Source organism: Acinonyx jubatus, chromosome B3 (assembly GCF_027475565.1).
Source record: "Acinonyx jubatus isolate Ajub_Pintada_27869175 chromosome B3, VMU_Ajub_asm_v1.0, whole genome shotgun sequence".
NCBI classification, from domain to species: domain Eukaryota; kingdom Metazoa; phylum Chordata; class Mammalia; order Carnivora; family Felidae; genus Acinonyx; species Acinonyx jubatus.
This window is the reverse complement of record NC_069386.1, coordinates 16,906,642-16,927,264: the sequence shown is the minus strand read 5'-3', so window position 1 is coordinate 16,927,264 and position 20,623 is coordinate 16,906,642. Positions and strand designations below refer to the sequence as shown.

Below are 20,623 nucleotides of genomic sequence, written 5' to 3'. Positions count from 1 at the left end.
GATCTTGTCCCCTGGGACCAAGACAGGAACCTGGGAGCAGCCAGACCCTTTGGGGTTTGGTGTCGGCACTGCAGAGTGTCCTTCAGAGCAGGAAGTAACCGTGGGCAAGAATGGGAGAATAGGAGGCATCTGTTTCCACCTGCAAACCCCTCCGTCAGTTGTATGCATGCATCACCCTGCTTTCTGCAGCCTGGCAGTGCAGGGTGGGGGGAGGGTGGCCACCGGCCCAAGGGATGGCCCATCTCACCTTGCCACGTCCCAGCACTCCCCACCTGTACACATGACCTTGCGTTGCGTATCCCGAGTCTCGATTCATTTGGACAACATCTCATGTTCCTTTTTCAGTGGATATACGTGTTAGGGAGTGAGCTCTTCCCGAAAGGAAAATATTACTGCCTCGCAAGTTTTGGCCACCTGGTTTGGTGGCCATGAATGTGTCAGGGGACCTCAGGGTGGGTTAGTGAGGAGCCTGGCTTGGTTTGAGAGGTGCTGCCTTTGGACTTACTTGGCCCACTGGACCCTGTGTGGGCAGGACTCCCACCACCACCACCCCTGCACGTGTGTGGACGGACAGCGCCCAGTGCTTGTCCGAGGGCTGGGCTCAGGCTGGTGGGGCAGATTCCAGCTCAGCGTTGTGACTTCTCCCGGGCATTAGGGTCTTGGACTCCTAAAACCAACAGGGAGCTCAGATGTTCATACCCCTTGTTGTCCTGTGTGTTCATACCCTCCTAGTCCTATGAGTGAACCAGACTGGTGGCTACAGAAAGTTCTAAGTGAACTGCCCATGGCTACGTGGCTCATTCATGGCATTTGTAGTCCTGAACCCCTGTCTCCGAACTCCCTTGTGAATTCCCATGAATGCATCACAATTCTGCTTGGCAGCATTTTAACCATAAGTTTTGCTTTCTTAATGAATGAGACTCAGGCTGGGGATTGACGAGGCGGGTGGAAGTCCTGGTCTGAGTATACATGAAGAACCTCACCAGGTGCAGAGAGGGGCCCATGGACACAGCCTCTAGGGCAGAAGAGGGCTTTACACTTCTGTCTGGCTCTCTTGGCCCTGGAAAGGGGGCTGGATCCTTTCTTCCCAGCAGTTTGTGTCCTGGATCCTTAAGTGGATCTTAGAAATAGCTTAAAATGCTGTACCAATTCCGTTTTGTATAAAGTGCTCGAGTGAGCCCCGGATAGAGCCTGAGGCTGGGGACCAGGAGGGGGAGAAGACAGGTTCGAGGTCCATGTGGAGCTGACCTTTCAGCCCAGAGGACTTGGATGGGCAGCAAGGTCCTGCCTGCCTGGTTTCCCCAGGGACCTGGAGAAAGGGGCGTCATTGCGTGGATCTTTCTCCAGACCCCTAAGCTGTAGCTGTCTGCTCTCCCACCTCCCGGAGCATGGATTTCTCTCTGGGTAGCCAGAGCTGTTGCTGATTCCACCGTCCTCCCATCTTCCCTTCAATCGACAGGTGGAGCCGCTGCTTCTGTGTCCGCCCATAACTCACTTGGTCAACTCTGGACCTCCAGCCCCTTGTCAGTGCCCAGCACCTGTTAGACCAGTGCTTCTTCCGGTGCGATCCCTGCACCTGAAGGTATCAGCACCACTGAGGTGCAGGGTGCAGGTTAGCAATGCAGATTCTTGGCCCACATAGACCTACTAATGAGAAACTCTGGGAATGGAGCCCAGCACTTGGAAAACAAGCCTTGTGCACACTAGCCTTGTGTTGGATACTGAGTCACTGTTGCCTGGATGATGTGGCCCAGAGGGACTGCCCTTAGCGGGGGTGGTTTCTCTTTCCCCACCTTCTCCAAGGCGGGTGGTGAGGCTTTTCAAGATGGGGTGAATCTGGAGGAGGGAGCAGGCCCAGGGCTGGTCCACCACTGAGTCTGGCTCCCTGTCCCCATTCTGCCTCCTGCCCCATCAGACACCGCTGATGGCACGGGTGGGATTTACCCCCAAGGATGATGGCAGACTTTCTACAGCAAATATGTAAGCTGTTCCGGTTGAGTAGCCGAGCGTGTCTGTTCTCCCGTGGACTGACTTCAAGTGCATTATACATACTCTGCTCTGAGAGAAATACCCAAAGGCATTTCTGTGGAATGATTCCAGCAACACCCTCTGGTACGCGAGGCATCATTTTGTTGGTAATAGAGGTCCTAAAATTAATTCGTGTCTTCCCGATTCCAGTACGCTGTCCTGCAATCAGATGGTTGCTGTTGTGAACAGGAACTGTCCACGCTTCCCCACTATTAATGACTAAATCTCTCACTGGCAAAGGCAGCGTGTTCCGGAGCCACGTGTGGAGGAGGGCCCGTGTGGCGCGGCCAGTGGGTGGGAGGGGACACTGGGCAAGGGCCGGAGAGCTCACGGTGGTTTCTGTGCTTCCAGGAACTACTCTTTCTATGTCCTCGACAACCAGAACCTGCAGCAGCTCTGGGACTGGGGCCACCGCAATCTGACCATCAAAGCTGGGAAGATGTACTTTGCTTTCAACCCCAAGTTGTGCGTCTCCGAAATTTACCGCATGGAGGAGGTGACCGGGACTAAGGGGCGCCAGAGCAAAGGGGACATCAATACGAGGAACAATGGAGAGCGAGCCTCCTGTGAGTGGCCCCTCCTCCTCCGGTCTAGAACAGCGGCTCCGTTTGTGGTCCCCTCCTCGCTTCACTTGGGGGTGGGGGGACACGAGGCCTCCTTAACTAGCACTTTGCTCACACGTGTGTATGTTCAGAGTCGGTAGCAGGGCAGATGCATGACACGTTCATGTTTGTGCTTCTCCCTTAGCATCTAGATGAATGCACTACACATTTATAAATAGGTTCCTACACAGATTTTCCAGAAGTGCTTATAGAATGCAGAGTTAAATGTCCATGTATTTTATGTATATATAATGTATGTATATTATGTGTATATTATGTATAATATATATATTAGAGAGAGAGAGAGAGGGAGAATCCTAAGCAGGCTCCACGTTCAGTGCACAGCCCAACGTGGGGCTTTCCATCCCACGACCCTGCTATCATGACCTGACCCGAAATCAAGAGTTGGATGCTCAACCAAGCCACCCAGGTGTCCCAATTTAAATGTCTTTTAATGCATAGGCATATGGTCGGATTATTTGTCACAGAGGAGCTAGTTCCCTCCAGGGAGTGAGCTCAGCTCCACTGCCCACAGCATAGGAGAAGCCTGAGGGCAGAGGGGGCTAAGCCCCAAGCCCAGCGCATGGCCCTGGGGTCTCTGTCTCTCACTTGGCCTCCTCCTCACTCACACCCCAACACGAGAAAGGTGGAGAGAGTCTGTAGACTCCCTGAATTGACACTGCTTTCTTAAATTTAGAAGAGTGTAATTATAACCTTGCAATGGTTACATGACTTTTACCTTTAAGGTCCCGTATCTGAGCTGTAGCAGTACACATCTCTCAGCTAACCCTGTATGTAAAGCGGCTTTTGAAAATGTGGTTCTGTTCAGGTGGATAGAGTTCTAAAAGTAAATTGTCTCTCTGTCCTCGGCCTTTAATAAGGGAAGGGTCTTAGAAAAAAAAAAAGAGTGATTTATAGGATCAAAGATGTGCACACGCACGTGCACACACGGCACACGCAGGTTCGAGAAACTATTAGCATTTGATGAGTTTTGCTGGCATCTGGATTTACCCGGTAGATACTCAAACTGCCCAGGAAGGGTTTTTGGAGGGAAGAAGCCTGATGCAAGGCTGGATGGCGTGTTTGCAACCAGCGCCTTGTCCTTGACATGCCCACACAGCCCCTGGCCGACTCCCTGTTCGAACCATGGCAGGGCGGCTGTGTCTGAACATTTTCAAAGTGTGTTCTCCTCCAACTCAGCCGGTCTGCCCTATCAGATTGTGACTACAGTAGCCGTTTCTTTCCCATTGAAAACAAAATCATGTTTTCTCTTTAAATAACCCTCAAGCGGAAACTGCAGTGTTTTTCTAATCTCACATCAGCACATTTTGCCCCCCGACTTTTTAGTATTAACTGCCTTCAGCCTGCGCTTCACCTACTGAGTACGTCAGGATTCAGGCAAATAGAGGCAGAAAAGGACAGTCTGTAGGGCTCCGAGTCTCCCTGAGGAGAGGCGGTCAGCAGCTCTTCCCTGGTCCTCGTGGTCCTTTGAATCTGGCCAGAGGAACAAGACAGGGGCTCAGAGCTGGGTCCCTGCCATACCTCCCCAGCAGCGTCCCACAGAGCACAGGGGGCTTTGCCAGGTGACACTGTTCTTGTCAGTGCTTACTTCATTCCCGGTGGTATGTCAGCCCCAGCTGGAGCCTCCGGGAAGCTTCCGTGTCCTTCCAGGCCGATACCACGTTTAGACTGAAAGTGCCCCACTGTGGCACACCTGGTCTGTTAGCCCGTCTCTGCTGATTGAGCAGGGGCAGGCGGAGACCCCTAACACTACAGAGCAGGTGCCCTCCTATCGCAGAAGATTCAGCCAGGTTACAGGGCTCACCTTCCCCGGCCCCCTTGGCAGCCGCGTCTTAGGGCTCAACAGAAAGGGCAGGTGCCTGGCTGTGTCAAGCAGCCCTTCCCTGTCAGGCTCGGACTCACAGGGCAGGGCCAGCGCAGCCAAGTGTGCTGAAACAAAGGACCGAGCTGGTCACAGCTCTGTGTGGGAACACGTCTGGGTGCTTAGTAGAAATAAGAGAGCCACTGAGAAGTCCAGAAAGGGGCTTATTAGCATGCACAGCCAGCCTTGGAGAAGAGGGAAACCGTGCGGGGCAGGTGGCTTGTCAGACACTTGGAGGGAAAGGACGTCCATCCCTGTCGCTCACAGATCTACCTTTCGCCCCAGGTGAAAGTGACGTCCTGCACTTCACCTCTACGACCACGTGGAAGAACCGCATCATCATAACCTGGCACCGGTACCGGCCCCCTGACTACAGGGACCTCATCAGCTTCACCGTCTACTACAAAGAGGCGTGAGTTTCTGCGTGGACAGGGCTGTGGGTGGGGAAGCCCGTGCTCCACCCTCCCCACCCTCCCTGGCTGTCACGTGACATCCATCACCGCGGTGACAGCCACAACACTACAGTGTCGGCTTGGGGCCTTTCGTTCTCTGGTGGGTAGTTAGAGGGGTTGGAATAAAATAACTCCAAAGAACAAAGTTTGTTTTTTAGAGGATTAGGCTAGTCCAGACATCCATTAACTGGGGTAGAGGATGTGCCCGCCACGCCATACCCCAGGAGCACCTGCACTGTGCAGGATGCTCAGCTTCCCTGGAGGGGACCCCCAGACCGATCTGTCCTCTTATTCCTGTCCCTCTACCCACGGGCCCTTCCCAAGGCACCGTCCTCTGCTCTAGGTCATGAGCCCTCCAAACTAGGGATGGAAAAGGGAGAGAGACTGACCTCCATGTTTTGAACCTCTCATGATTTCTCCCAGCATCTGTGGGGGCTTTGTGCCTTCAGGTGACACCTGCCGCAGCAGCCACGACGTCCTCCTCCAGACGGAAGCTCTTGTTGGGTCTCCCTCTTCCTTCCTTTGCCTCTTGTCCAAGTGCTTCCCCAGCCTGCTTAGTCACCCTCCTTACCCGGCTCCCACTGTGATGCCGTAGGTCTCTTTCCCCAGTGATTGGCTTCCCCGGGGCTGGAACCAGAGCCACCAATGGCAGTATCTGGCCCCCTTTCCCCTGCCGGAGCCAGAGTCCTGGGAGGGTCATAGCAGTAGAGATAGCAGGTCTCGGGATTATTACGCATTCAGCATATTTACACGTGGGAGTCATTCATGGCCTTCCGTTGTGACCACACGGAGGGGTATGTGAGTAAGGTACTTAAGCCGTCCCAACTGTTTGTGAACAAATTTGATTTCCGAAGCTCTATTTTAGATGCGGTTTTTCTGTAGCAAAAGTCCTTTTTCTCCAAAAGTTATTTTTCATCAGTAGCTGATGTTTGCATTAAATGATTACACTTGTTTTTTTTTTTAATGGTGAAAAATGCCACAATTGGAAGAGAGAAAAATAGCATTTGCATATATTCTTTTTTTTTAATTTTTTAACATTTTTTTTTTTAATTTTTTTTTAATGTTGATTTATTTTTGAGACAGAGAAAGAGCATGAGCAGGGGAGGGGCAGAGAGAGAGGGAGGCACAGAAGCTGAAGCAGGCTCCAGGCTCTGAGCTGTCAGCACAGAGCCAGACGCGGGGCTTGAACTCACGAACTGTGAGATCATGACCTGAGCCGAAGTCGGACGCTTAACCGACTGAGCCACCCAGGTGCCCCTGTATTCTTTTTTTTTTTTTCAATGTTTATTTATTTTTGAGAGACAGAGCATGAGTGGGGGAAGGGCAGAAAGAGAAAGGGAGACACAGAATCCAAAGCAGGCTCCAGGCTCTGAGCTGTTGGCAGAGTCCGACACGGGGCTTGAACCCACAAACCGTGAGATCCTGGCCTGAGCCGAAGTTGGACACTTAACCGAGTGAGCCCCCCAGGCGCCCCAACATTTGCATATATTCTTAAGGAGCAGTGTCTGCAATCCCAGTAACAATTAGAACTTACCCTTCCTGAGGCAGAGGCTGCAGTTCTATAGGGCGTTTGTAACCACGGTGAAACCTGGGACCAGTTGCTTCATTTTCTTCTTCTATAAAAATCCGATTGATTGATTGATTATTTTATTTAGAATTCCTGTTACAGAAAGGGTGACATACTCGGCCCCTGGGCAAGGCTTCTGAGCGCCTCGATGGCAGGGACCGAAACCTTTCTCTGAGCTTCACCCGTTGTCTTTCAGACCTTTTAAAAACGTCACGGAGTATGATGGCCAGGATGCCTGTGGCTCCAACAGCTGGAACATGGTAGACGTGGACCTCCCTCCCAACAAGGACGTCGAGCCTGGCATTTTACTGCACGGACTAAAGCCTTGGACGCAGTATGCCGTTTACGTCAAGGCAGTGACCCTCACCATGGTGGAGAATGACCACATCCGCGGGGCCAAGAGTGAAATCTTGTACATTCGCACCAATGCTTCAGGTATCCATGCACCATCCATCCCACATTTTTCATGAGCTCACTGTGCTTGTTTATCACAGGAACCGGTCAGCAGACCAGCAACGAACGTGCCTATAGTTTTTCTCTACCTTGGACCAGTCTGTCTTTTATGTGCCTTTCTTATCAATAGATAATGCCGTATCCTTTCTTTTCCCGGTCCCAAAACCCTAGGCTCCTCTGGTCCATTTTTCGGATTGAGTAGTGCCTTCCATCACTCACCTGCCCTATGCTGGTGAGCCCAGGTCCTCCAGGGTGCTGGCTTGGTTTTTTTGGACGACCCAGCCAGGATCCAACCCCCTATAGCTTACCCTTCTTGTTTATTTTCCCTTTTTTTTTTTAAGTTTATTTTGAGAGAGAGAGAGAGCAGGGGAAGAGCAGAGAAACAGAGAGAGAGAGAGAGAGAGAGAGAGAGAGAGAGAGAATCCCAAGCAGGCTCCACGCTGTCAGTGCAGAGCCCAATGCAGGGCTCGATCTCATAAACCACAAGATCGTGACCCGAGCTGAAGTCAGGACTCAGACGCTCAACTGACTGAACCACCCAGGCACCCCCTCTTGTTTATTTTCATAGTTGAACCTCCATGATGATTTGGTGTTCCGGACTTTCACATGGCTTGTTGGTTTTTTGTCTTCATTCTGTAGGGACAAGGGTTCCAAGGAGGTAGACAAAATTTAGAAAACGTCAGACAGAGTATGTTGTGAACATTCCAAGTATTCACTGGTGAAAATGTTCCTCCTTTCTTTGTCTTCATTTCCTTAACCACCTCATTTCTCAACTCCAGGATCTGGAAGTAATGAAAGGAAACGTTTGTGCATGTTAGCCAAGCATATAAAAACTGGCTTTGAAGTAGGAAAATGCACATCATTTCTAAAGACAATGATACATATTCTTGGATGGGAGCTGTTTTTTAAAACACCCATAAGGTAGCACAAAGTATGCTGAAATGGCAGAGAGGGTGAGGGAAAGCATTGATGGGGAAGACCTTTGGCTCATGCATTGCCTGCTTTCTCCTCCCTTCCCCTGCTCCATCTCTAGGATCCCGTAAGGGGTCGCAATCATGGCACAAACCCTGAAGTGTTTAGAGAAATAAATCTGGCACAGGCTTCTGATCCTGGGTGTGGGGCAGTGTGGCAGAGATTCAAAGGCAACAAAACAAGTTATTCTTCTTAAGGTTTGGAAGTCATTTATCGTGGACAGCTCGGGAAAAATAAGAATCTTTCCTCATTATGACAAATACTTAAGAAACCTATTCCCTTTCCCCATAGATGGAAAACTAAGCACCATACAAATTGAGCCACTTCCCTACATTTTGGCCCCTGTCCTTACAAATGGTAGGGACAGAGGGGAAACCTGGTCCTTTGCCTCTGCTTTTTTGTGACACTTATCATTGAAACATCTGGAGTAAGCTGTTTTTTTCTTGAAATACTTGATTTTGGAAACCTGAAAATGGCTGAGCATTCAGTGGTTATGTTTCTCCTGAAAAAGCTGGCACTAGTCACAACTTTTCCCCAAAGCATCATTCCAGACAGGTGTTCAGAACCTTGTGTATCATGTTACGGGCTTTGAAGTGGCCGTAAGGTCTTTGCCCCTTTGAAATTTTAAAGCGGCTTGGGTGACCATGTTGTTTAAGTGACATACAGTGGAGAGTTCTTTTGCACTTGGGAAAACCCATGAAAATCGGTGTTTTCTTGTGAACCCAAGGAAAGTAAGATTTCAGTGGTCCTGGGATGTGTTTGCCCTTCATACACAAGACACCTCTGAGTTTGGGTTTGGGTTTCCGTTTGGGTTTGGGTTTGGGTTTGGGAGACAATAGTAAATAAAGCTTTACCATATTATGCTTATTATGCTTTGCCTATAAATCAGTGTTCTTTGGCTGATAACAGTCCAATGTTTGCAGTCAGGACTCTGTGTGTATTTGAGTTTGCAGACTGCTTCTCCTACTCCTGTGTCAGTCATTCCACTGAATGCGGTTATAGAATTGAGAGACGTGCGGGCCCTCTATCTCCACGCTTCTCACACACACTCCAGCCCTTTCCTACTTCCTCTCTCATTTTGGCATCTTGCCATGTTTATCAGAGCTCCAAAATCTCAGATGAAACGTAAGTCAGTCCGTTTCACCTCTTACCAAAACTGCCAGAGTCCAACACTTTGGAGAATGGCAGTTGTAACCCATGAGAAAGACCTGGTGCTCCAATTAGATTCGAAGTCACCCATTGTAACCCTGGTGTGGCCCCCACAACCCTGTCTCCATTTGCAGCTCGGTCCTGTTTGTTTCCACAGAGGTGACCTGAGGATAGAGACCATACAGAGAAGCGATGGCGTTTAAATTCATACGATTTCAAAACAGGGTTCCGTTTTCATGTCACACGTCTGCGCCCTCTCCTTCTCTGGGCCACCCCCACGGCTTCTGGTTGGTTTGCGGCGAATACCTGACGGCCTTTTTCCCTCTTTCCAGTTCCTTCCATTCCCCTGGATGTTCTTTCGGCATCAAACTCCTCTTCTCAGCTCATCGTGAAGTGGAACCCGCCGTCCCTGCCCAACGGCAACCTGAGTTACTACATCGTGAGGTGGCAGCGGCAGCCCCAGGACAGCTACCTTTACCGCCACAACTACTGCTCCAAAGGTGAGGGCGGAGGGTGGGGGGACCCGCAGCCCGGCCCCCGTCCTCTGAGCGACCCCGTGAAGCCGGCTCCGTTCTCCATTAAAGGCGATGACAGCCACCAACGTCTGTGACTTGGCTTTCATTTCCGCTCCTGTTGGCCTTCTCTCTCCCGAGCAGACAAAATCCCCATCAGGAAGTATGCCGATGGCACCATTGACGTCGAGGAGGTGACCGAGAACCCCAAGACCGAAGTGTGCGGCGGAGAGAAGGGGCCTTGCTGTGCCTGCCCCAAAACCGAGGCCGAGAAGCAGGCGGAGAAGGAGGAGGCTGAGTACCGCAAAGTCTTCGAGAACTTCCTGCACAACTCCATCTTTGTGCCCAGGTACCTGCATCCTTTGAAAACGTCCCCAGGCTGGCGCTCCCCAGGCGGGTTCTGTTGCTTTCTCTCCAGCGGGGTGGTTTGCAGAACCCCAGAGCCATCAAGGGGGAAACAACAAAGCAAGGTGTCCATTTGGTTGAGTGGAGGGCCTGTGGAAGCCGGGTCGCCCTGGAGGGAAGGGGAGGGGGCCGAGGGCTCATGCTGTCGGGGGCCGTTTGCGTGATGATGCCGCTGCCTCAGCCACACAGCCTCCCGCAGAGGGCAGGTGGGCTCCCTTGGCTGTGGGGACAGGGAAGGGCACTCTGCAAGGTGTAGAGGAGAGCCCCTCTGGCCCATCCCACTTCTCCCTGCTGCCTCTCGAGCCTGGCTAAGGAGGAGTGACTCAAGAGGCAGAAAACCAGAGTGAGCTTTGAAAGGGGTCCAACTTCACGAGGGCGCCTGGGTGGCTTAGTCGGTTAAGCGTCTGACTTCAGCTCAGGTCGTTCATGAGTTCGAGCCCCCGCCTCGGGCTCTCTGCTATCAACGTGGAGCCTGCTAGGGATCCTCTGCCTCCCCTCCCTGCTCCCCCCACTGGCTGTGTCTCTCTCTCTTTCAAAAATAAATAAACATTAAAAAATGAAAAATTTGGGGTTTTTTTTAACAATTTTATTTTACCACACTAAAAAATAGTATAAAAAAAGTGGAGGGGAGTCCAGCAGAGTAGCCCTGTGATGTCTGTGAAAGAGACGGAAACAGAGTAGTGGTCCTCGTCTCCCTCTTTCTCCTGAAAGTTTATAGTGTGGGGGTACCTGGGTGGCTTAATCGGTGGAGCGTTCAACTTCAGCTCAGGCCATGATCCCACGGTTTGTGAGTTCAAGCCCCATGTCGGGCTCTGTGCTGACAGCATAGAACCTGCTTCGGACCCTCTCCCTCACTCTCTGCCCCTCCCCCACTCATTCTGTCCCTCTCTGTCTCTCTCTCTCTCTGTCTCTTTCTGTCTCTCTCTCTCCTCACTCTCTCCTCTCTTTCTCAAAAATAAATAAACATTAAAAGAAATTTCTAAGAAGATTATAAAGTGGAGTTTGCCTCCTGCCTGAAATGTGGACAGTGAAACTGGATTCAGACCAGTGCTGCTCCTGTGAGCTGCAGGTTCCTCGGCCCCCATAGTGCCCCAGCCTCCAGCTCCCTGCCAAGCATGTTCTCAGATCACTGTTCTTCCTGCCACCGACCCTGAGAGGCACCAGAAGCCTGTGGCTTCTGTTTATTCTGTAATTACCTTGCCCTTAAAGGCTTACTTAGGTTGTGTCAATAAAGTTGCTTTTAAAGTGATTTTCTCTGTCAAGTGACCTTCCTAATGTTTGTGTAATAGTCAAAGATAGCCATCTTACTTTGAAAAATCATGAAAATATGAAATAAAGACCTTTTAGAGTGCAGGCATCCTTTCCTTTTCAGAATGAAGCCCTTCGTCGCTTAGTGGCTGTCTGCCCCTCCTGTGCTCTCTAGGGAGTTGTGAGAGCCCACGGTGGGTCCTCTTGACCCGCCCCGCTGCAGATGCTCCGATTTGCCTGGTAGATTATAGGGCTGCGGTTCAAGTGCTAATCCACGTTGTCTGTATGTCACGCGTAGTTCCAAGAATAAGAACGTTTGAGGAGCTCAAAGATGAGCAACTCGAATTCAGGCTTAGCGACTTCTCCAGCAGCCTAATTAATTACCAGTCTATTTGGGAGCTGGCCCCCTCTTGCCACACACCGGGGTTCCTGCCCTTGGTGACATTGCCTCTCAACATGGGCCATCTCCCCCACGCCAGCAGAGGCTCAGCTAGTGTCCCTTCCTGTGGACACAGAAGAGGGTGAATTGAGAGTGTCCCAAACAGGCTGGGCAGGAGTTCTCTTGTTTATTCTCCAGCAAAAGCCATCGGCTACGTTGCTGTCCCACTGACTTGCCAGAAGCTCAGGTTGTGAGTCCAGGCTTTGGGAAAGTTTTGCTAAAGGGCCCCGAGCTTTCAGTTTGTAGTTTCAAGGCAGTACTCTTTTTTTCCCCCCTCATTAGATGTGAAACACAAGATCGGGCAATGTGAAAGCAGAGTTGTGGTTGACACAGATACGATTAATGCATCGTGCTTGTGTTGTTGAATTCAAAACTAAGTTTCTCCCGTGCCAGATTCCCCCTGATGAATGCCTGCTCCCTGACATTCTCTCTCCTAGGACAAGTCTGACCTGCTAGTCTGTCTTCTCATAGGAGGAATATAGATACCATATTTGCTTTTGGTGAGCAGCCCCAATTTATAAGAACTTCATTTTTTTTTTTAATGCCTCCTACCGAGGGCATAAATCTGATGTCCACACAATTTGCAATAGAATTTGGGTAGAAGGAATAGTCTGTGTGGCAGAATGACTGAATCATCAAGGAAGGTTTTCTGTTTCAGAACTAAATTATCCAAAGATGATTTTTAATTCTTTTAATTCCTTCTAAGAACAATCTATTGGGGGGGGGGGGCGCTAAAACCAGTCAAGTTAGAGTTAGTATGTTACATATTGTCCAGTGTGTCCCATATGGTTTGAAGGTTTGAAGTAGAATGGACAATAGAGTTTGTAAAGTGCTTTCTGGAGTCAGTATTCGGTGGTGAATGCCTTTTATTGACCACTGCCTTCATTTTTTTTTAAAGTTTATTTATTTATTTTGAGAGAGAGAGGGAACATGATCAGGGGAGGGATAGAGAGAAGGAGAGACAGAATCCCAAGCAGGCTCTGTGCCATCACCGCAGAGCCTGACTCCAGGCTTGAACCCACGAACCACGAGATCACAGCCTGAGCTGAGATCAAGAGTCAGATGCTTAACCAACTGAGCCACCCAGGCTCCCCTGCCTTCATTTTTTAAATCACATAGTTGGGTTTCAGTAGCAAATGTTGGCAGGTGTTGAAGAGTGAAAGATTTTCCGATGGAGTAGGTTACGTGATGGAGTGGGAGTGGTTTGGAAAGCGGACGGTGATGCTGTCGTTCACACCATTTGGAAATGTGGCTGTTTACAAAGAATCATGGGCATGCCATTCTGCTTGTGCCATACCTTGTCTTCCTGATAATGTCCCATGTGGCCTCCCTTCCCCCAGTCCCTAACTTGGTGCCATTAGTAAGAGCTCTGTAGTCTCCAAAAGTGTGGTGTTTAGAAATCAGCTTGACTGAACTTGACGGTGTAATCCCAGGTAAATGGGGATGGGCTGCAGGAGGGGTTTGGGCACAGGATTATTTGCAGTGGATTAAGCCCAGGCAGCTTCTTTCTTACAGATGTAATTGGGTGTTGTGTTGGGTTTTTTTTCCACGTTTATTTATTTGTGGGACAGAGAGAGACAGAGCATGAACGGGGGAGGGGCAGAGAGAGAGGAAGACACAGAATCGGAAACAGGCTCCAGGCTCTGAGCCATCAGCCCAGAGCCCGACGCGGGGCTCGAACTCACGGACCGCGAGATCGTGACCTGGCTGAAGTCGGACGCTTAACCGACTGCGCCACCCAGGCGCCCCGGGTGTTGTGTTGGTTTTATGTGTTGCATTGGTTTTGAAGAGAATGTAGGACGTTAGTTCTGGTAGGTTCAAAAAAGGTCTCCCTAGTAATTAACGTAGTTTCTTGTGTCCTTCTGTTCCAGGAAGGTTGTCTGGCGTGCAGGTTGTGAGGACAGGAGATTGTCCGTCTCGTTTCCTAATCTTTCCTTCCCCAGTATTATGAAAGTAAATGCAGTGGGGCCATGAATACACGGCCGGACCCCGTGGTTCTCTGCCTGGCGGAAGGAGTCTATCTGGGTTGAACAGTTCGTGTTTGGGTGGGGCCTAGTGGGTCACTGCACAAGAGTGGTGATGGCGTTTGGGCCGGGCGGACTGGGGAGCCAGAGGCCCTTTCCCCAAGAGCCCTGCTTTTCCTTTCCAAGTTTTTCACTTCATGGCAAATAAGGACCCACAGGAAGCCTGCTGAGTGGCAGTAAGAGCATGAATGGCTTCCCAGGTGCCCTGTCTCCCTGTGGGCCTTCCGCTTTCTCCCCTACATGAGAACTGGTGAGCATTCCTGTCTTCTGTTCTTTCTCCTTGCCTTGGACTCTTAGTTTTCTTCCAGATGAGATTTGTTCTGTTTGCTCCCCGCCCTTTGCCCGTGCACAGGATAAGTGATGCCTGCTGACAGCCTCCGTATGGAACGGACAGCACCCTCTTCCCCACTGTTTCCGGTGGCTGACCTGAGGGTGGCTGTTTCTTGTCTGGGTGTTTACTCTCATGTTCTGTTGCTGTTGGTTCCTGTAAATGCGAGGAGCTTCTTTTTAAGGCTTTTTGGGGGAGGGGTGACTGGGTGGCTCAGTCAGCTAAGCGTCCCACTTCAGCTCAGGGCATAATCTTGTGGCTCGTGAGCCCCGTGTTTTGCTCTGGCTGACAGCTCAGAGCCTGGAGCCTGCCTCAGATTCTGTGTCCCCCCCTCTCTCTGCCTGACCCTCCCTCCCTCCCTCCTTCTCTCTTTCTCTCTCTCTCTCTCTCTTTCTCAAAAATAAACACTAAGGTTTCTTGGGAGAGCCCAAAACCACTTTTTTCATTCCACCCCCCACCCTGCAACGCCAGCTGTTTGGACCGTTCGTCTGCCCTTTGGGGTGTAGACATTCTTTTCTTTTGATTTGTCTTTTGCTGTCCTGTTGCTTTGTGTAGCTGTTGTTCTAAGCCCTAGTCAAGTCCATGGCAGTGACTCTGCCCCTGTTAAAGCAGAGCCTTGGAGAGGCCATAGGAGGTCACTGCTGAGTGGGAGGCAAAACCAGGCTGGAAAGACCTCCAGGAGTGTGAGAAATAGAGACAACGGGGTCTCAGAGGAAGAGGGGGTTCAGCGGGAGCCCCAGAGGGAAGGGTCAGGGGGTCCAAGCAAGGGCTCGCTGCCTGGTATCTTTATTTCCACAGTCAAAGGGGGCCGGCGAAGCCACCACCACAGGCCTTTGAACCCCCTCTGCCCCCTCCCACCTCACCCCCTAATAAACCTTAGTGTGGCCAGCAAGTCGGTCACCGTTAATGTTTAACCATAAGGTCTGTGGACCAGGGAGCATGGACATTGTGATGAAACAGCCAGGATACTGCAGAGCCAGGAGTGGCTGAGACCTTTGTTTGCCTCTAGGTACAGTTGAGTCACTACTCTGGGAGCCAGGGGGGCAGTTTGTGTGCCGATTCTGAGGTTTGCAGAGTAGAGAAAGCAAAATAAATAACGGAGGAAATCCCCGTATTACTTGTTGGTTCTCATCCAAAGGGGCTGAATAGTTCCTTTTATCCAAAGTGAAGATTTTTCTTTTCTTTCCGGTACTCTAACCCAAGTCATAGAAAGGACCAAAGAGGCAGAAGCACTTACCAGCCAAGTTTCTCTCTTCCTGACAGACCTGAAAGGAAGCGGAGAGATGTCACACAAGTCACCAACACCACCATGTCCAGCCGAAGCAGGAACATCACGGTGGCAGACACCTATAATATCACAGACCCCGAAGAGCTCGAGACAGAATACCCTTTCTTTGAGAGCAGAGTGGATAACAAGGAGAGAACTGTGATCTCTAACCTCCGGCCTTTCACTTTGTACCGCATTGACATCCACAGCTGTAACCACGAGGCTGAGAAGCTGGGCTGCAGCGCCTCCAACTTTGTCTTTGCAAGAACCATGCCTGCAGGTACAGTGTGATCCGACTCGCCCCGCTCCTGACTCACTCACAGCCCAGTGGAGAAGCCTGTGTTTTGTGGACACAGAGTCGAACACCCCGGGCGATGACCCTTAGTCTCCATCCTGCTCATTAAGAACGGTGGTCACGTAGGCAGCATGGTAGACCAGCAGCTCAGGGAAGGGAGTCTGTCTGCTCCTAATGACATCACCTCCATCCCAGCCTGTCTATACAAAGTACTCAGGAACAGAGAAGCTCCCTTCAGGGTCAACTCTCTTCCTCCCCCTTGGTGCCTCGTGCATTCCCGCGGCCCTTTTCCCCATCTGTGCACAGGGAAATTTGCACGGTCCCTCCTGAGTTCTGGGGTCAGGAGGAATCAGTTAACTGCCTTGACTCGGAGTGACTGTCGCTTCTCAAGGTCAACTGCTGGAGTAGCCTTTAGTCCTCCTATTTGGTCTTTGCGTTCCCCTTGGAAGTTAGAAGCTGCCTGTTACTCAGACTGCCATCCATCTTTAAGGACAGGGGGCACCTGGATGGCTCAGTCAGTTATGCATCTGATTCTTGATTTCGGCTCAGGTCTTAATCTCATAGTTCGTGGGATTGAGCCCCGTGTCCGGCTCTGCGCTGACAGCACAGAGCCTGCTTGGGATTTTCTCTTTCTGCATTTCTTTCTCAAAATAGATAAATAAGTTTCTTAAAAAAGGAGAGGTGAACTGTCCAGTTCTCTTTCCTGCCAGGACAGTAGGTGGTAGAAGGAGCCCAGAAGTACTGGAGTCTAGCAGGGGGGCTCAGTCCTGGGGCTCACACGCAGCACGTCTCGAAGCAGCTGTCAGCCTCCCTGGCCTCAGTTTCCCCACCCTTCCAGGAGAGCCCCAGACCAGCTCATTTCTCAGAGCCTTCGCCAGCTGTAACTTGCAGTGACTCTTGCCACCACTCGGCTTACTGCTTTAGCAAGAGAGCAAACACCCAGCCTTCCCTGGCGGCTGGAGGAGGAGTTGATGGTGGCTGTGAGGGCTGGGTCCCAGCACGAGCTTCCCAGCGGCTTCCCCAACAGGCCCGGCTTGCGGGCCGTCCTTCATGCCCGCGTAAAAAAGATGCGTTTGCTGTGTGCAGACGCAGACTCGGAAGGGTCCGCATCGCGGCCTGGAGGCTTGCTGCTGCCTCCTCTGCTTGCAAGGCACCTTTTTGATGCTGCTTCTTTTCCACAGCATCGCATAGGTTCCCTTCTCCAGAGATAGCAGGCTTTTTTGCAGGGGCGGGGAGTCTGAGGGGAGGGAAGGGACTGTGGCATCTTGAGCCCCACAGGTCATTAGATTGCTTGGGTTCCAAACCCGGTGCGATGTGTGAGCACCCAGCTTTGGAGGAACCTGTGTGGCCACCGCCCTCAGCCCTGCAGGCACAGCCTGGGGGGAGGGGATTCTTAGGTTAGCCTCCACCCCACCCCCACCAAGGGGTACCCGAATCTGACTTTCTCGCTTGTTTAAATTGTTGCGCAGAAGGAGCAGACGACATTCCTGGGCCGGTGACCTGGGAGTCAAGGCCTGAAAACTCCATCTTTTTAAAGTGGCCGGAACCTGAGAATCCCAATGGACTGATTCTAATGTATGAAATAAAATATGGATCACAAATCGAGGTAAGCGTGGGGCGGTGGTCCGTACCTGGCTATGCTTCCATTCCAGTCGATGGCACAGGTCGCCTCCCGGTTAGCCGAGGACTTAACGACATAACCCACAGAGACAAGTCAGCGAGGATTTAGGTCTTTCTGCTGCCCCGCACTCTGCCCAGAGCACTCGGAATATGCGAGGAGGTGGGCTTGTTTTCGCCCTTAAGAAACTATCCCCCTTGCAGAAAGCGATCTTCTGGCACAGAATAGATTGGTCTCAGTAACCCTTAATCTTTCTGCAGCTCTTTTTGATTACAAAGAAAGAAAGAAAAGTTCGTTTAGAACTTGGGTGTGTGTATGGTCACTGGAAGACGGCCATTCAACACTGGGTTCCTTTCCTGTGCTCGCTCATCGGGATCACTGTTGGATGGGACATGAGACACTGGGTAGCAAGAGGCACCCAATTATCACGTGCTCGTGGGGAGTTGGCACCTATGTTTTTTTCCCCAAGGATCAGCGGGAATGTGTATCCAGACAGGAGTACCGGAAGTATGGAGGCGCCAAGCTTAACCGGCTCAACCCGGGGAACTATACGGCCCGGATCCAGGCCACCTCTCTCTCTGGGAATGGGTCGTGGACGGATCCCGTGTTCTTCTACGTCCCCGCCAAAAGTAAGGCTTGCGGAGGGAGTAGCTGGGAACCCCGAAAGCAGGCTGGGCCGGGACTGGGGAAGCCTGGGCTGTCGGGCCCTCTGACTTTCTGATTCCATGTTGGAGCCGAGTTGGGCACATCTCAGAAGGGTCGTGCTTCTGCCGGCATCTCGTTTGGGAGCTCCAGCTGGGCTGCCGCCCCTGTTAAGGGTTCCTACCTCGCTCGTGGGGCAGGGAGAGGGTCAGAGCCCCTTTCCAGGGAGGCCTTTTGAGGGGGCCTTTGCTTCCAACGTGTTTAATGTCCAAAGCATTTTTACAAAGTGCTGAGTTGACCATTCTGCCCCTTGTCCAGTTAGGGCTGCTAGTTAGGGCTCAGATTCAGGGCTTCGAATCCTAAAGGGTGACAGAAATCTGGGGGCCTCCAGTCCAGCCTGTTCCAGGAGAGGAGTCCTTGTGGTAGCATCACAGGCCTTGTCCCCTTCCCTGCCTGCCAGTAAACTACAGATGCACTTTGAAAGCACAAACGCATGTAGAATGTGCCCAGTGCTTGCCGGCCGGCACCCAGACTGGGCCATGTTGTGATTTTATGCTCAAACCGTTGACAAGACAGAATTCTTAGAAGGCCGTTCTAGACAAGTATTTCAGATTTTAAAACTGAGTTTTGTAAAATGTGTAGGTACACCAAGGGCCCTATGGTTGGTGGGCCAAGAAAATGCAGTATTTTCTGTGGTGACATAAATATTCCTTATCATTTCCATATTGAGTTTCTCTTTCTAATTAGGAACCCAGTTTTTTTTAAGATTATTTCATGTTCAGATACTGGGGTCAAATTTGGCATAACACTGCTCCTTACTGCCCCACATGGAAGCACAGACCCACCTTGCTTACTGGTGCTACTTTTGGGTCCAGTGGATGGTCCCCACCCCCCTGGTCCCTCCTAGTATCCACCTCTTTGCTGCCCTGATTTGCTGTCTGAGGTTTTTATTTTTATTTTTATTTTTTTTTAACTTTTTAATGTTCTATTTATTTTTGACAGAGAGACAGAGACAGAGGGCGAGTGGAAGACAGGCAGAGAGAGAGGGAGACACAGGATCTAAAATAGGTTCTGGGCTCTGAGCTGTCAGCACAGAGCCCCATGCAGGGCTTTAATTTATAAGCCATGAGATCATGACCTGAGCCAAAGCTGGACGCCACTCAGGCGCCCCGAGTTTTTAAGTTCTGGACTTCAGCCATTCCAGCAGTCCACCTGGTTAGTGCCTAATAGCCAAAGACAGGTATTTGAAAACCCTAATAATACAAATATCAGAAGAAGAATGGAGTGAATAGAACTGCAGACCTCAAGGTAGCATTTTTATGAGCCTGGCCCTGTGCCTGAGTTCAAGTTTTAGGGGTAAACAGATAGCTGAGGCAGGTTATTCCATCAACTAAAGTAGTCTGAACTCCCCATGGGGTCCACTTACCCTGCTCTTACCAGTGTGCCTGTGCCACCCAGTCCAGTGCTAGAACCTTCACCATAGTTCTGTCTAGAGTAGCATCTAGCTTCCTCTTCTCCCCTCCCCTCTCCTCATCCCTTAGGAACAAGAGCCTCAGTTTAGGGGTCGGTCGAGCATCAGGCTGCGACCTTTGAAATAGCAGCTCTGACTTACCTTCAGAGAAGGCGAGGCCCTTTGTGCCATGGCTACCCCATCTTTAACCCCGTGAGTGCTAGGTTCCCACTGGAAACTGGGAGTCCCTCTGATGGACTCTTTCCAGCAGAAGTTGACGTCTACTGCAGGAAAATTAAATCTGCATGCCCGCTTTGCTGCTGGCAGGTTTGTCCTCATGTCAGACAAGACTCTCCTGTCCCAGTGCAGTGTCTCTTCCTCCTGTTTAATCCTCAGAGGAGACAGAAGCTTTACAAGGCTCTCTGGCAACTGCTGTCCTTTAAGGAGCCCTTCATGTGCTTGAAAACTATTAAATTACTCTCCAGACTTTTCTTCTCCAGACTAAATAATCTCTGGTCTTTTGGCCCTTTCTTGTAGCCCCAGTCTCAGAGACCAATTTTCTACCCGTCTAATCATTTTGTTCTTCTCTGGCTGTGTTCCCGTTTGTCCATGTCCCCGTTGAAATGTGGGACTCAGAAAGAACACGGTACAGCCTGACCGGTAGTATCAGTGATACAAATATAAGAAATAGTCCTCAGGAAGAAAAACTAAAACTCTGCTGGCTTCCCAAAGGCAGTGATAACTTGAGAGTATTTTCAAGAATTGGAAAATGCAGGAGACTGAATCCATTTCTGAGAGCTATCTGATAAAAAATGTCTTTAATTTTTTTTTTTATTTTAGAGACAGCATGAGCAGGGGGAGGGGGGCAGAAAGAGAGAGAGAGAGAAAGAGAGAAAGAGAGAGAGAGAAAGAATCTTAAGCAGGCTCCATGCTCAGCGCAGAGCCCAACACCAGGCTCGATCCCATGACCTCGGGATCATGAGCTGAAATCAAGAGTCAGACACTCACCCGACTGAGCCACCCAGACACCCCCAAAATGTCTTTAATTTTAAAAGTACAATAGCTTGGGGCTCCTGGGTGGCTCAGTCAGTTAAGCATCCAACTTTGGCTCAGGTCATGGTCTCACTGTTGTGAGTTCAAGTCCCGTGTCAGTCTCTGTGCTGACAGCTCGGAGCCTGGAGCCTGCTTCGGGTTCTGTGTCTCCCTCTCTGTCTGCCCCTCCCCTGCTCGCGTACCTCAGACTCGAACTCCTCGTGCACAAAACCAAAATCACAGCTGCTACCCTCAGAG

The 20,623-nt window shown here is 50.8% G+C and overlaps 1 protein-coding gene across 2 annotated transcripts in view; it reads left to right on the top strand.

Annotated features, from left to right (window-relative positions):
- IGF1R (insulin like growth factor 1 receptor) overlaps positions 1-20,623 on the top strand; it is a 305,517-nt gene that overhangs the window by 248,220 nt on the left and 36,674 nt on the right. For both annotated transcript variants that reach the window (XM_027067961.2, XM_027067962.2), the window contains exons 6-13: positions 2,380-2,594; positions 4,798-4,924; positions 6,728-6,966; positions 9,438-9,605; positions 9,762-9,966; positions 15,325-15,608; positions 17,093-17,229; positions 17,711-17,870. In XM_027067961.2, the coding sequence (XP_026923762.1) occupies positions 2,380-2,594; positions 4,798-4,924; positions 6,728-6,966; positions 9,438-9,605; positions 9,762-9,966; positions 15,325-15,608; positions 17,093-17,229; positions 17,711-17,870 (1,535 nt within the window). The remainder of the gene's footprint in view (positions 1-2,379; positions 2,595-4,797; positions 4,925-6,727; positions 6,967-9,437; positions 9,606-9,761; positions 9,967-15,324; positions 15,609-17,092; positions 17,230-17,710; positions 17,871-20,623) is intronic.